This window comes from Pieris rapae, chromosome 10 (assembly GCF_905147795.1).
Source record: "Pieris rapae chromosome 10, ilPieRapa1.1, whole genome shotgun sequence".
Lineage (NCBI taxonomy): Eukaryota > Metazoa > Arthropoda > Insecta > Lepidoptera > Pieridae > Pieris > Pieris rapae.
In genome coordinates, this window is record NC_059518.1 from 918,153 (window position 1) to 931,390 (window position 13,238).

Below are 13,238 nucleotides of genomic sequence, written 5' to 3' on the forward strand. Positions count from 1 at the left end.
GCTAAAACTAAGGATAATAATAGTTTAGTTTTGTAGTTGCAAGTAGAATAAAACAATAAGTTGAACGATTTTTAATAATTCTTTTTTAATAAAATAAATAAATTTATAAAGCATTTTTATTATCAAACCCCTAACCTTTAACTATTTTGTGCAGTTTCTTATATATAGCTATTTTATGCAGAGGAAATTAACATAATTTTTTTGTTAATTAAAAGGTTATGACTTGAACCGAGGTTTATATAGAGAAAAATTTACAGAAATAAGTTTTTATTCTGGAAATCGTATATTGTCTGGGGTGGCTAGTATTAACATTAAGTATAAATTACATGTTATATATCCAAATAATTGTCTGCGTTGTTTGTGAAACGACACAGATGAAAAATATTTAGAATTTAAAAGATTTAAATCAATGTGTGATGTCAATTATTTCATGTGTGTAAACTGTGGAGCTATTTCTTCAAAATAAAATTACTGCGATTTGTTTTGATGCAGTGTTTGCGTTTCCTTTCTTTTTTCTTGTATTAATACAATATATGTGAATGAAACTGTTAATTCTAATTTTACCATGTCTACTCGAGAAATTTTAACACTTCAATTTGGACATTATTCTAATTATGTGGGTGCCCATTTTTGGAATATACAAGAACTAAGTTTTGATTATACCGGAACAGTAAAGAGCGAAGTAAATCATGATGTCCTGTATCGAGAGGGACAAACATCAAATGGTGAAATTACATTTACTCCAAGATTGTTAATAGCTGATCTCAAGGGATCACTAAAGACATTGCCTGCTCACGGAGGGTTGGAGAATGAGTTGAGTACTGCTGATGAAATACCATGGAATTCAGTGGAAAAAATAGAAGACCCACCAGCATACAAAAATGTGTACCTATCAGATATTGAATCTGAAAATACTTCAAATATAGAAAACAAAAAGTACATACTTGAAGAAGATATTAAGACTTGGACAGATTATTTGTATCCTAGATTTCATCCGCGTTCTATAAACATATTAAAAGAATACCAGCATGGTAGTGAACAGGTATGAATCTTATTATTTTATTTCCTTATCTGCTTTAGTATAAAATAATGATGTATAATTTTTTTTCCAGGAAAGCTTTGATGTTGGTTGCACTGGACGCTTAATATGGAAGTCAGACTATGGAGAAACATTTTCAGATAACATTAGAAAATATGTAGAAGAATGTGACAGTATGCAAGGTTTTCAAGTGAACTTTGACTGTTGTGATGGATTTTCAGGTTTAGCACTGGGTTGTATTGAGCATTTAGTAGATGAGTACACAAAATCTATAGTAGCTCACCCAATAATACCTTCATATTTCAATGATAATGACCCTACATCACAAGAAGATAGAGATAAGTCTACTTTAAAAGATTCAATGAGGTTGGTTAATATTGCCTTATCAATTGAAGAGCTATCACAACACGCTTCATTATTTGTACCTTTATGCACTGGAGAGAAGGGTTGGCGGAAACCTGGAGCAGGAAGAAGATTTGGACATTTAAATTATAAGCCTGAATTATATTACCATTCCTCAGCCATACTTGCTTCAGCATTAGATACTCTAAGTCAGAAATATAGACATAGAAGTAACTTTTATTCCATGTCAGATGTTTGTGCTGATTTGACAGGCTATGGAAGAAAAATGGCTGCTGCTTCACTTGGAATTCCCTTCGCATTCCATGAATCTGAATATCTTATAGATCACTTAAATAGAAGCACTCAGCCTATCTATACTTCATTAACACCCAGTTGTAAGATAGCCACAGACAAGATTTTCCAACTTATTACAGTAAGAGGAATTCCAGAAAATTACTTGAAGGCACCATTAAAGGAAGCCAAGGAACAAATGAACTTACCTGCATACCGGTGTAGAGATATTAAAGAAATGTTTGAACTTTATTTCCAAGCTAATAACTTTCTTTCAGCAACTAATATAACTGTTTGTGAAAAACCTTTAGAAGTGAAAACTCCATTCCCAAATATATTTTCTGAACAACTTAACAAACATGGTTTATTACACAATGATATAAGGTCTGAAAATATGCAAAGTTGTGCCGTTATTAGTGGATATCACAATGGGAACTTTATGGCAGATATGATTGAAAAGCTTCATAGAGAAGTGAGCAGAATAAAGTTTTCAAAACTACACAAATTTGAAGAAGAAGGGCTAGAACTTATAGATTACCAAGAGAGTCTAAATAAACTTGCTGAGTTCAAAGATAACTATGAGGATGACTTTGAACTGTAATTTAGCTTCTTCTAGATGAAGTTATTCGGCTTTGTAATATCTACTGTAACACTTAAACTTTTTAACATTTACAATTAAGATCATCTTTACATACACATTTATATACATGTGCCTTTTAAAGCCTTCAAGGAAATATACTTATATTTCTGTAATATTTTGAAATTTGAACAATTATATATAATATAATACATTTTGCTGGACACTGATCAATGACAGGTTACTTGAAAAAAATTACTGTGTTAAATAATTAAATACGATGGTATTATATAACCAAATAAATGACTAAAAAATCTTTATTCTTTACTTATTACTATTGAATTCCTTGCTAAGTAATCTATAAATTTCTGCAGAACTAAATTGGCTTAACCTTGGCCTAAAACCTTAGGAAGTGAGCTTATGAACAGTCACGCTGTTCCCAAGTTACAGAGCCACATTTTGATTTTGTGCATGGTTTTCTTCCAGAACCGGGTCATCTTTTGCTGTATTAATAACGTTGCCAAGTCCTCCGGACAGTTAGGCGCCGAGACACTAGCGAACAAACTTATATTTTCAAGATATATAATTTACCTGCCCTTGTCGCTTTATCAGTCACATCAGAATGTGGTTATTTATAAAAGAAATATAAAAATAATAATTTGTACAAAATATTCACGTCTTATGATTTTGGCAAAGTAATTAGTAAAAACTGAAACGATCAGCAATTCGGTTTACGTAAAGCGATTTTACAACATTCATTATATTTATTTAATTATTTTCAAAATTTAAATTTGTAAAGTAAAGAATCACGCCAGTTTAATAAATCGTCAAATTAATGAAAACTCGTTCTTGTATTCATTAAAGTAGAGAAAAAACATGGATTATATCTTTAAACGAGCAATTCTTCAATAGGAATCTCATGAGGATTTACATGAAATTTAGTATACGGGGGGTTTCGGGGGCGATAAATCTATCTAGCTAGGAATCATTTCTAGAAATGTAATTTTATTCGTGTTTTATTTTTTACTAGTGACCCGCCCCAGCTTCGCACGGGTGCAATGCTGATGAAAAGCAGGTTTTTATTATGTACGTATTGTTATTTCCGTCGCTGGAAAGCTCCGATAATATACGCGTTCGATCGCTGCTAAATAAGCTGTAATGGGCTGTATAGTATACACTGTATAGATCTATATTAAATGAACAATGTATTAAAGGTATTTAATTGGTTAAGGATTAATGCAGTATTGGTTAAAATCGCTTGGAAAATTAGCCATTATTTGTCGTAAAAAGTAAATGACAAAAAAAAGTTATTATGGGTTATCCATAAGAGATAGACATGTACCATCACGGACTTTTCTGTAGACCTTTTCAATGTGCAATGTAAGCGGAAAAATGTAATTATTTACGACATCACATTAGAAACCTCAAAAATAACAGTACTTCTCCACTATTTAATTGATGTTATTATATATATAAACCTTCCTCTTGAATCACTCTATCTATTAAAAAAAACCGCATCAAAATTCGTTGCGTAGTTTCAGATTTAAACATAGAAAGAGACATAGGGACAGAGAAAGCGACTTTGTTAAAATATACTATGTAGTGATTACTTTGTCTACCGACATCGAAAAATATTATTCATATTTCATCATTTTATTAGTATGTAATTCGTACTTAAATATAATTTCCCAAAAACACAATTTATAAAAATATTTAAAAAATACCGAACAAAGCTCGGTCATCCAGGTACTTAAAAAATAAATAAACATTGACAAATAAAAGAATGTTTAAAAACTCATATATTTTATTTAAGATGATTCAAGTAAATCATATCCCAGTCATACATTCATAATTACACATTTACAGCCTTATACTACTTTTGAGGATCACGTTGACCGCTCTAATGCTCTCTCTTTCATTCTCGTAATAAATGCTGCGCCTTTGTTCTTCCTGAAGTTTTCATATGGGTCATTGAGGTTTACTCCGATACCTGGAATAAAACTTATATGTTTAGTCTAAACTAACTATAACTAGAGTATGATTGAACGCAGACTCAGGAAGAACTAATCCAATAAAAATTGTCTTTTCTTCAAATTGTTTTTTTTTACAGTGGGGCTACATCCTTTTTAGGTCTGGGCTTCAGATTTCTGTATGTTTCATGATCAGTTGTCATTGCAAGTAAATATAGGCAAGTAGATTACAATTCCTTCACGGTTTGAGCTAATGTTAAATGCACAATAGAATTTAGTTACAATGTGCAATTATGCCAATTGCACATCGTCTTGGGTCAGCTTTATTTTTTAGAATTTAATGTAATTCTCTGGGCTCATATAGTTTTAAATTCAGTAATTTAACGAAATTTAAAGATTGTTTTAAAACTTTCATAAAATATATAGTATGTCTAAACATTGATTTTACTAATTCATTTTGTATATTTGCTTAATATGACTTTCTAGTGTTATTTAAACACTAGAAATTTACTTTTGAAACATAACATAGAGGCATTGTACGAAATGTGAAATAAAAAAGCTATTAAAAACAAATTAGTAGCCAAAGTCATTTAATAAACTTCTTTATTGTATGATTAAATATAATATTTATTTCTCGATCAGAAGCTAAATAAATAATACCTTTATACTGGTCCTGCCTATCTCTGACGGTGCCGCCGCTGATGGGTTCCGCTATGCCCTGTCCGGCCGCCCCCAATCCGCCCTGACCTGCCCAACCCATCTTCTGCAGCAGCTGGTGGCCTTTGTTACTCGCGTCTATGCCTCCAGACGTCGACGGAAATGTTGAACCACTTCTAATCAAATTTAAGCCAAGTTTTAATCTCGTGAAATATCTAAGTATAATCGACTGTCGTTAATTTGAATATTTTCTACTTCCTTGAAAAATACTCGATAAATTGAAATAAGTTGTGACATTTGAATCTCTCGATAATTAATAAATAATTTGAATAATTATATTTAATTGTGAATACATTATTATGAAGAGTTTGATGAAATTCTTATTTACTTGCATCCCCCCTACCCCCTCAATACTTAAATGCTAGTATTTAGTTACTTTGAACTCTTCGTAATTTCAATTATACAATTATATATACATAATTAAAATTTGTCAACAATATTTAGTGAAGAAAGAAAAAATCCATTTCATATCTTCATACAGACATTGTTCTCGGCATTTGTCTCAAATGGTGTAAACAATATTACCCCGGAACAAAGTTGTGATTGTATAAGTGTAATTTTATTTCAATCTCCCTTTCTCACTCTCTCCCTTTCACTCTCGACCTAAACGCTGCACATCTTCGTGACGTTCCGTAAGTTTTACCATCATGCGCCTAAAGAAGTTTCACTTCAAAAATAAGTTTCATTTGATAAATATATTTGTATATGTAATGTCCTAGTAATAATAATACCTTCATTAATTATTGTTAACAAAAATAGAATTTGCTTTCAGGACTTTGTTCCCCGGGGCAAGTGGCATAACTGTCAAGGAATGAATTACAATAACAATATTGTAGCTCCTACTAACTCCTCGACCGATCTATTATAATGCTGCACTCACAGAAAACTAGGTGGCGTGGGCGATCTCTCCCTGTCCACTCGTCTCGTTTTGTCCCTTTCCCGCGGAGAGTCGCGGTGTCGTTCCCTCTCCCTCTCTCGCGACCGACTGCGCGATTTCGATCGCGATCGAGATCGGGATTTGCGACGATCTAAAAAACAAATTAGTATTTAAAAATATCAACCTTTATAGTTGTGGGCCTTCAATTTCTGTATCTGTTTCATGATCATTTGTCAATCTGATAGGCAAATAGGTGATCAGCCTCATGCGCCTGACACATTCCAGTAACTTTTTGAGTCTACCGCAGGCCTCACGATTTTCACGTAAAACGAGTGGCGTTTGAGATGTGATCTTATCGCATGTCAAAGGCAACGCTGTGGACCAAATAGACAAATACACAAGCTATGAGGTTCTTAAGCAAATGCTCAAAAATAAAACTTGTCCGTAGCAAAGGAGTCTTACATGTTGGTCACACCCTCCCTTACTTTATATTTTTATGAAACCATTATTAATTTTGACAAAAATATTATAATTATTAAACCTGTATTGATTTTGACACATTTATTATTATGTACTTAACCTTTATTATTTTGACACAATTATTATAATTAAACCTTTATTAATTTTGACACATTTATTATTACTAAACCTTTAATAATTTTGACACAATTATTATTACTTAACCATTATTATTTTGACACAATTATTATTACTAAACCTTTATTAATATTGACACCATACCTGTTCGCAAATGTCTTACCTGCGAACTACCTTAGTGTCTCGAAATGTAACAAGGTTTGTGTCAACGTTTATTCGATATTTATTGGACTTCCAAGAAAAAAGGTTCGATTTTCTGCTAAATAATAATCATTTGAATAACAAAATAAAAGTTCTCACTGTCACGTTCTCTTCTCCAGTTTGTCCTCCTCCTCGGTGAAGGTGATTTGGATTTGCTTTTGCGAGGCGATTCGACTGGTTTTGGCTCTGGCGATTTACTTAGGGATCTGAAAAAAATTTTTAGAATAAGAATAATACAAATATTCTAAAGTCTTGATTGCTTAGTCAATCACAATAAGTATTTTGGAGATGGTTAAGAGTATTACTGGCATGGCTACTTTTGTAATGTATAAAAAAAAGGTGCATATAAGAAATAGAAACGGTAACAGAAAGCGAATGGAGAAAGAAATCCATGGTCAGAGTCAGTTGGAAAAAGCTTTATTTAGCTACACATTATCTTTTTTGTCAATTAAACGGGCTATATTATTATCATACGGCCGAATTATACAAGAAATTGGGCAAAGCTAGTTTTCACCTGTATCTTCTTCCAGGCGGCGAGGGCTGCTTCTGAAGGTCATTGGGTATGGGCGTGGGTGAGCGGGACTTCTGTCTTCTCCCACTCGAGATTGCCTCTTCTTTGTTCTTTCGCGCCGCGTTCTTCGCTTTGTAGTATTCGTATAGACCTAACTTCTCCCATCCCTCACTGTAAAAACATTTATACTTGCAAATCATTTATTACCGACTTTCTACCAATGTAACTTATTTTTTGAGAAAATACTTATGAATGAGACGAGTTTACTTAATACATGCGACGGCGAAGGCCTAGGTTATTTACGATACCAAGGGCAAGAAACAGTCTATTGCATAGACGTTGGGCATACTGAATGCTGTCTTCGACATTATCGACATATTTATATGTTCGCAGAGTGAATATTGTGTATATTATGTGTTTAATATTATATATGTAATTTATTATATTTTTCTGTGATAAAATAAACAAATAAATGTTAAGTATGAATGGAAATAATTTTACGCTATAGAAAATAAATGTGTTTAATTTGTAAGATAAATGTTTATTTTTAACTTTAGACCTCGTAACTACCAATCAGGAAATGACCCAGTTTAATATGCGTCGACTTTAGTCATTATTATTTTCGTTTCTTTGTATACAAACGTATACAAAGAAACTCTTACTTTAGAGACAACATTTTATACTTTTATTGATTATTTGAGTGAAACTTTGTAATTTTTTAAATTTCGTAATGTGATATGTATGTATTTAATGATTGTATGTAATTCATGAATATACAAAGAAAAAATATTCTATCATCTCTGTATAAGGATACCCATCGCAGCCAAATAAGCCATTTAAGCCTATTAACTAAACAGCGCTATTAAACTAACTGTTTGATTAACTGCCTGAAAGCTATTCAGCCAGTTAATCAAACAGCTGAGCAAATGACATGGAACGATGAGGTTTGCGTAGCCCGACTTCTTATTCAAATATAATTCCACTTTCTGCCACTCTCAAACTCGAAACGAAACTCGTCTAATTGTCAATGGCGTCGGAAACCAACAACTTTGATGTAGTTTTCCAAAGTTTCATGAAAAACAACAAATACAGAGGAAGAATGTTGCGACAGTAATAATGTGAATTTAGTTACAAGTAGCTGTTAGCCTGCCAGTTTATTAAATGTTGCTACAAAGCTTCAGCTAATTATCTATCAGGCCTTAGTTAAATGGCCCCGTTTGAATAAAATTATTATCATTATTCACTTATTTCCATTATCTTTGAAAACTATGAGGCAAGTTTGTTTTGTTGGTAAAAAAAGTATTAGTAAAAAATTTAGTTTAATTTGACAAACTTCAAAAAATTATTAATAAAAACTTTTTGTTGAAGCTGGCTTTAAATATTAAAAAAAAAATAAAAGCAATGAAATACTAACTTATCTCTAGGCCTTTCGTGGTTAGGCGAAGCGTAGAAGGCATCGACAGCAGCCAAGAGACGATCGTTGGGCGGGGCTGGGGGCGGCAGGCGGATTCGGTTCGGATCTAAAGGCTTGTACTTATCTTCATCCAGCTGAAATATTAGAGCATTTGATAATTCTTTATAGATTTATATAAGACACGAAACTCATATAAATTTGAAGTGCAGAACTAAGATTATTATCTTAGTGCGCTACTGGTTTTTTATAAATAATATAATTATTTAAAGCAAAAAGCAAAAGTGATGATGATATTATATGGAACGTAAAAATAGAAAAAAAATTAAAACGGAAATAAAATGTATTAAAAATTGTTTTGTTGCCATGGTTACGATATTTTTACATAAACATCTTGCTAAAACATTGCATAATAACCAAGAAACCTTATATTTTATAATCACTTTCGCTGTGTTCTACTGTGCAGTCTAAATACTTAACCCAAATATACAGATGCAAAACAAGTAAGCAAAGGAAACTAGTCTAGTATTATTTATCTAAAAAAATAAAGCCACTGAAAGCAAGATTATATTTGAATCTTATTAAATATAATTTGTAAGAAGGTTAGCAAGACCTGACTATGTTTAGACTATTGTAGTATATATTTTAATGTCTTTTCTCATAGACAAACATGATTTTTCTTAAATTTCAACTTAATATTAAGAAAAAGCTTAGAAAATACTTATTGATATTATATTATTATTTTTTAATATTACTTTGTAGGTTAATAAAAATGTATATACTGTATAATAAATACATACAAACATTTATATGTTATGTACATATATTATAAAATAGTTATATATTGATGAGAAAATATATACTTAAGATGTTTTATTCATTACAAACAATAAATAAAATCTTTATAAAAATATAATATTTATATTTTCATAAACTAAACAAGTCTGCACAAAGACATCATTTAAAATTACGTCTCTCTTCTATTCTTAATCTAACCTAACTAAAATAAGTAATTTATATCAAACTTGATTTACTAACAAGGGTAATTAACATAGTGTCGAATAGCACTACTTATGGTCCCTTTTAAAAAGACACTCTGTTCTTACGTACTATTTTTTATTTTAATATTCAAATATCAACAAGAAACGCATTTAAAACTATGCACACAGCGATAAGCAAAGCAGAAAATATATAAATATAGTAAACTTACCATAATTAGGGGTACCATCAAACCAGCCGGTAGCTCAAAGTAAGGTACAGACGGCATCAGTTCTTCATTGTTTATTTCTACAAATGGTGGGAAGCCCGGGGGAGGTTTGCTCAGATCTGGAAGCCCGTTTTGGAAAGCTAATGGCGGTTCTGGCTTAAAACCAGGTGGCGGTTGGGAGAAGTTCACATTTGGGAGATTGGACAGGTCGGGTTCCGAGTCTTTTGGCTGATTCATCTGATCAAACATCTGGCTGTCAAAACTGTTCTCGTTTCCACTCATACTGTTGTTTGACGCATAATTGTCCCCGCTTTCACTCCCGTAACGTTGGTGATTTGAAGGAAAGTTTTGTTCGTAACCCATCGGTGGGTACCCTTCATTAAAGTTACTCTGAAAAGGATTTTGCATGTTTTGCTGACTGTCCTTTTTAGAATCTTGATTGTTTAGCTCCAGAGCCTGTTTCTGCATTTCCATCTGTTGTATCTGTTGCAGAGTATGCGCAACAAATGCTTGATGTTGAGTTTGGTAGCTGAAATAGATAATATGTTAGTAGATTGAAAGGACTTTCATAAAAAAGAAAAATTTCAGAACTCACCTTTCAAAGGTTGATTTGGTCTGTTGTGCTAAATGAGCGATGGCGTTAGAATGTTGGGCAATAAGGTTATTCTGGTATTCCTGGTAGGAGCTGGTGGGCGTCTTCATTTTCTCAATGACGGCCAAATCGAAGTAGTTGGACTTGGATTCCCACAAGCGGAGTAGCTTGTTAAGCTTAGCCTCCTGCTCCTCGGTAACCGCTGAAATGTGACAACGATTACTGGGGTTGCCGTTAGAGAGGCCGACTCAAGCAAGTTTACCTGACTGACAAAACCACAGGATGATGTCTAGATGTTAAATAGATGAGAATGCACAAAAAAACAAGAGACCTAGGACTTGAGGACATTAGTGTAAATATGTTACCTATACTGGCATTGCAAAACATTGGAACCACCACATTTTCCAAATTTTTCTTGAGATCTTCAGCGTTTTTGCGTGCACTGTAATTAGGAATAAAGTATCATAGACACCAAACTGACAACTTGAAAGGGGGACATGAATATGTCTGACTAATATTTCAAATGAAATTACCCAAAAATATATACCACTGAACTTGAATTTAATAAAAATATAGAAAGGAAGATTTTAGTTCAAAAAATGCACAAACAAAATCTAAATTGTGACTGTTAGGACCAAAGAATACAAAAAAACAATTAAAATAGCAATTCAAAATGATACCCAACTTCCCAGCCTTTATATGACCCGTTTACTTCAGTTTACTTAATGAAATCACACATTTATTAATGAATAAAGTTTATTTAATATTTAAATACTAACCAATGATGCAGGACATCATTAACAAGATATATGATGTGTAGTTTTTGAGTGAAAGCTGCCCCGGGCTGTGTCACTTTCCTCAGCAGATGTTGTGAGATAACTTTGCCAGCATCAGCTGATGTTGCATGCTGCAGTATCCATCCTTTCCCTGAAACAATTTTGAATAAATACATATTGCAAAAACTAAAATAAATATCCAAAATTACTATATTTCAATTTCTTTTGAACATATTAATAATAAAATAAAGTAAACTGTACCTGCAGATATACTATCTTTAGTGCAGGATTCAATAATAGGTTGTAAGATGCTGTCTAATTCTGCGAGACTGATATTATTATCCTCGGCCATGATCTGTATTGTTTCCACTTGAGCCTTGCTAACCAATTCATTGATTTTGGTCTGTTGTTGTTGAATGAGCACCTACAATATTCACATATATTAAATAAACTATGTTTTATAGAAAGTACAATCTGGCACACAAATTATTATACAAGCTAAACAGCAATAATTGCTGCTTAAAAAAATATCTAGAAGTATAAATGTGCCATAATGCATAGTGGAAAGGGTTGAAATGCATTATGCATTACACTTTTGCACTTATGGATATAAATTCTGTAATCATGCATAAATTATGATATTAATAAGCCTAAATGTCTGACCTGTAGTCCAAAATCCTATTACTGAAAAATGTTTTTTTACACTATTTATTAAACACAGAAAATATACAGTTGAATGAAAAGTAAAGTATGTATTATAAATGTTTTAAAACATAGGGCTGTAGAAGAACCAATTTTACATATTTCATCTACATTAAAAATAGAATTATGAAAAAGATTTTGGCTTATGCAGTCAACTTTCAGAAAGTAAGTGACTTAAGAGTGTGAAATTATAAATGCAAGTTACTCACGTTGTGCTGGGCATTAAGATTGTTCTCAGACTGAGTAATTTGGTCCTTTAGAATGTTGATCTGAACATTCACGTTGTCAATCTCATGGTTGTGCTGTGGTGGAGCAGGAGCGGAGTTCGCGGCGAGCCACTGCTGAAGAGCGGGCGCCGCCGACATCGTAGCTGCCAGCCCAAGCTGGGCGGAGGTTGGTCCAGCCTGTTGGGGCATTACATATTGCCTTGTCTGTGCCATATAAGCCCCGGACGGAGCGCTAGCCGCCTGGCCACCGGCAGATTGCTTTAGAACTATAAACAGCGGAGGGTCACTTGAAACGGTTAGGTACAACAATGCAAGTAGCGATCGGGCGGACCGCGACTTTCTCTAAGTTTTAACCACCATCGTCAATATGCTTACTTGCTTGTTCAGTTGTCACTTTGTATTGGTAGTAGTTGAAATATTCTCCACCGTACAGAAAACTAAATTTTGGATTATTCTTTTGTTTTGTTTTAGTCATCTTCTCGAACTCGGGGCCATTTCTTGCGACAAACTGCGCAAGTTTGTCGATTATGTTGCGAAGATCTTGATCTGAAAATTGCTCTTATTAGAGAACATATCATATCTTCAACTTCTAATTATTTTTCCAATAAGCATAATTTAAACAATTTACCTTGTGGCGGCTGAGGAAGCTCCATTTTATGTTGTTTTTTAACAGTGATTTTAGGTTACAAATAATACTCGTCAGTTATTCTTATAATCATTTTTTATATTAATAAACTTGCCACGGATTTTACTTTACACTAGTTGCAAGTTTATTTAAACACAAAACACAATTTATTTTAAAAGTACCGAGTAACTAGAGAGATTTTTGTTACTATAAAGCGGCAGCCATTTGTGGCTATCTTTAAAGAATACAGAATTACAGAATTAATTATTAAGATAGCACAAGCCACAGACTAATACGCAGGTTAGAATAGTAAAGCTGTGGTACAACACTAGTTATAGTAGGTGTAGGTGACCAAATTAGCTGTTTACGTTATGTCGTTTGATACGCGAATAAATTGTTCTGAAAAGAACAGTTGTACGTTTGCGTAAGATACAAGTGTGTTCTGAAAAGAACAGTTTTATCAGTGTTGTCGCATAGGCTATAGGCATATCGAAGTGATCTCAAGAGAGCACATCCGAACGCTTCAGCCGCTGCGCGCAAAAATTTGACCCTTTTCTGCGCGCAGCGGCTGAAGCG

At 33.0% G+C, this 13,238-nt stretch overlaps 2 protein-coding genes across 3 annotated transcripts; one reads left to right on the plus strand and one right to left on the minus strand.

The window, feature by feature from the left end:
* Nucleotides 1-414: 414 nt before the first annotated feature.
* LOC110998042 (protein misato) lies at nucleotides 415-2,565 on the plus strand. The gene is made up of 2 exons (XM_022266467.2): nucleotides 415-1,042; nucleotides 1,113-2,565. The coding sequence occupies exons 1-2, from the start codon at nucleotides 566-568 to the stop codon at nucleotides 2,271-2,273; spliced, it is 1,638 nt and encodes a 545-aa protein (XP_022122159.2). The 5' UTR covers nucleotides 415-565; the 3' UTR covers nucleotides 2,274-2,565.
* Nucleotides 2,566-4,041: 1,476 nt separating this feature from the next.
* On the minus strand, nucleotides 4,042-12,902 carry LOC110997931 (calcium homeostasis endoplasmic reticulum protein). 2 transcript variants are annotated; one of them, XM_022266324.2, is made up of 14 exons: nucleotides 12,666-12,902; nucleotides 12,413-12,583; nucleotides 12,020-12,303; nucleotides 11,370-11,532; nucleotides 11,112-11,259; nucleotides 10,698-10,774; nucleotides 10,336-10,534; nucleotides 9,744-10,269; nucleotides 8,537-8,670; nucleotides 7,126-7,293; nucleotides 6,711-6,817; nucleotides 5,817-5,964; nucleotides 4,880-5,052; nucleotides 4,042-4,239 (listed from the first exon to the last, which is right to left on the minus strand). In XM_022266324.2, the coding sequence occupies exons 1-14, from the start codon at nucleotides 12,688-12,690 to the stop codon at nucleotides 4,136-4,138; spliced, it is 2,427 nt and encodes an 808-aa protein (XP_022122016.2). In that variant the 5' UTR covers nucleotides 12,691-12,902; the 3' UTR covers nucleotides 4,042-4,135. The 2 variants fall into 2 exon arrangements, with proteins under 2 accessions (XP_022122016.2, XP_022122024.2); XM_022266332.2 differs by lacking the exon at nucleotides 12,666-12,902 and having other exon boundaries at nucleotides 12,020-12,214; nucleotides 12,413-12,526.
* Nucleotides 12,903-13,238: the final 336 nt, after the last annotated feature.

Bases quoted from the DNA above. Each gene is read 5' to 3' on its own strand.
- LOC110997931 (XM_022266324.2), bottom strand. From the start codon at position 12,690: ATGGAGCTTCCTCAGCCGCCACAAG. The intron at 12,584-12,665 runs GTAAATTGTTTA...AGCAATTTTCAG, and splicing joins GCTTCCTCAGCCGCCACAAG to ATCAAGATCTTCGCAACATA. The intron at 6,818-7,125 runs GTGAAAACTAGC...AATTTTTTTCAG, and splicing joins CCGCCTGGAAGAAGATACAG to ATCCCTAAGTAAATCGCCAG.
- LOC110998042 (XM_022266467.2), top strand. From the start codon at position 566: ATGTCTACTCGAGAAATTTTAACACTTCAATTTGGACATTATTCTAAT. The intron at 1,043-1,112 runs GTATGAATCTTA...TTTTTTTTCCAG, and splicing joins ACCAGCATGGTAGTGAACAG to GAAAGCTTTGATGTTGGTTG.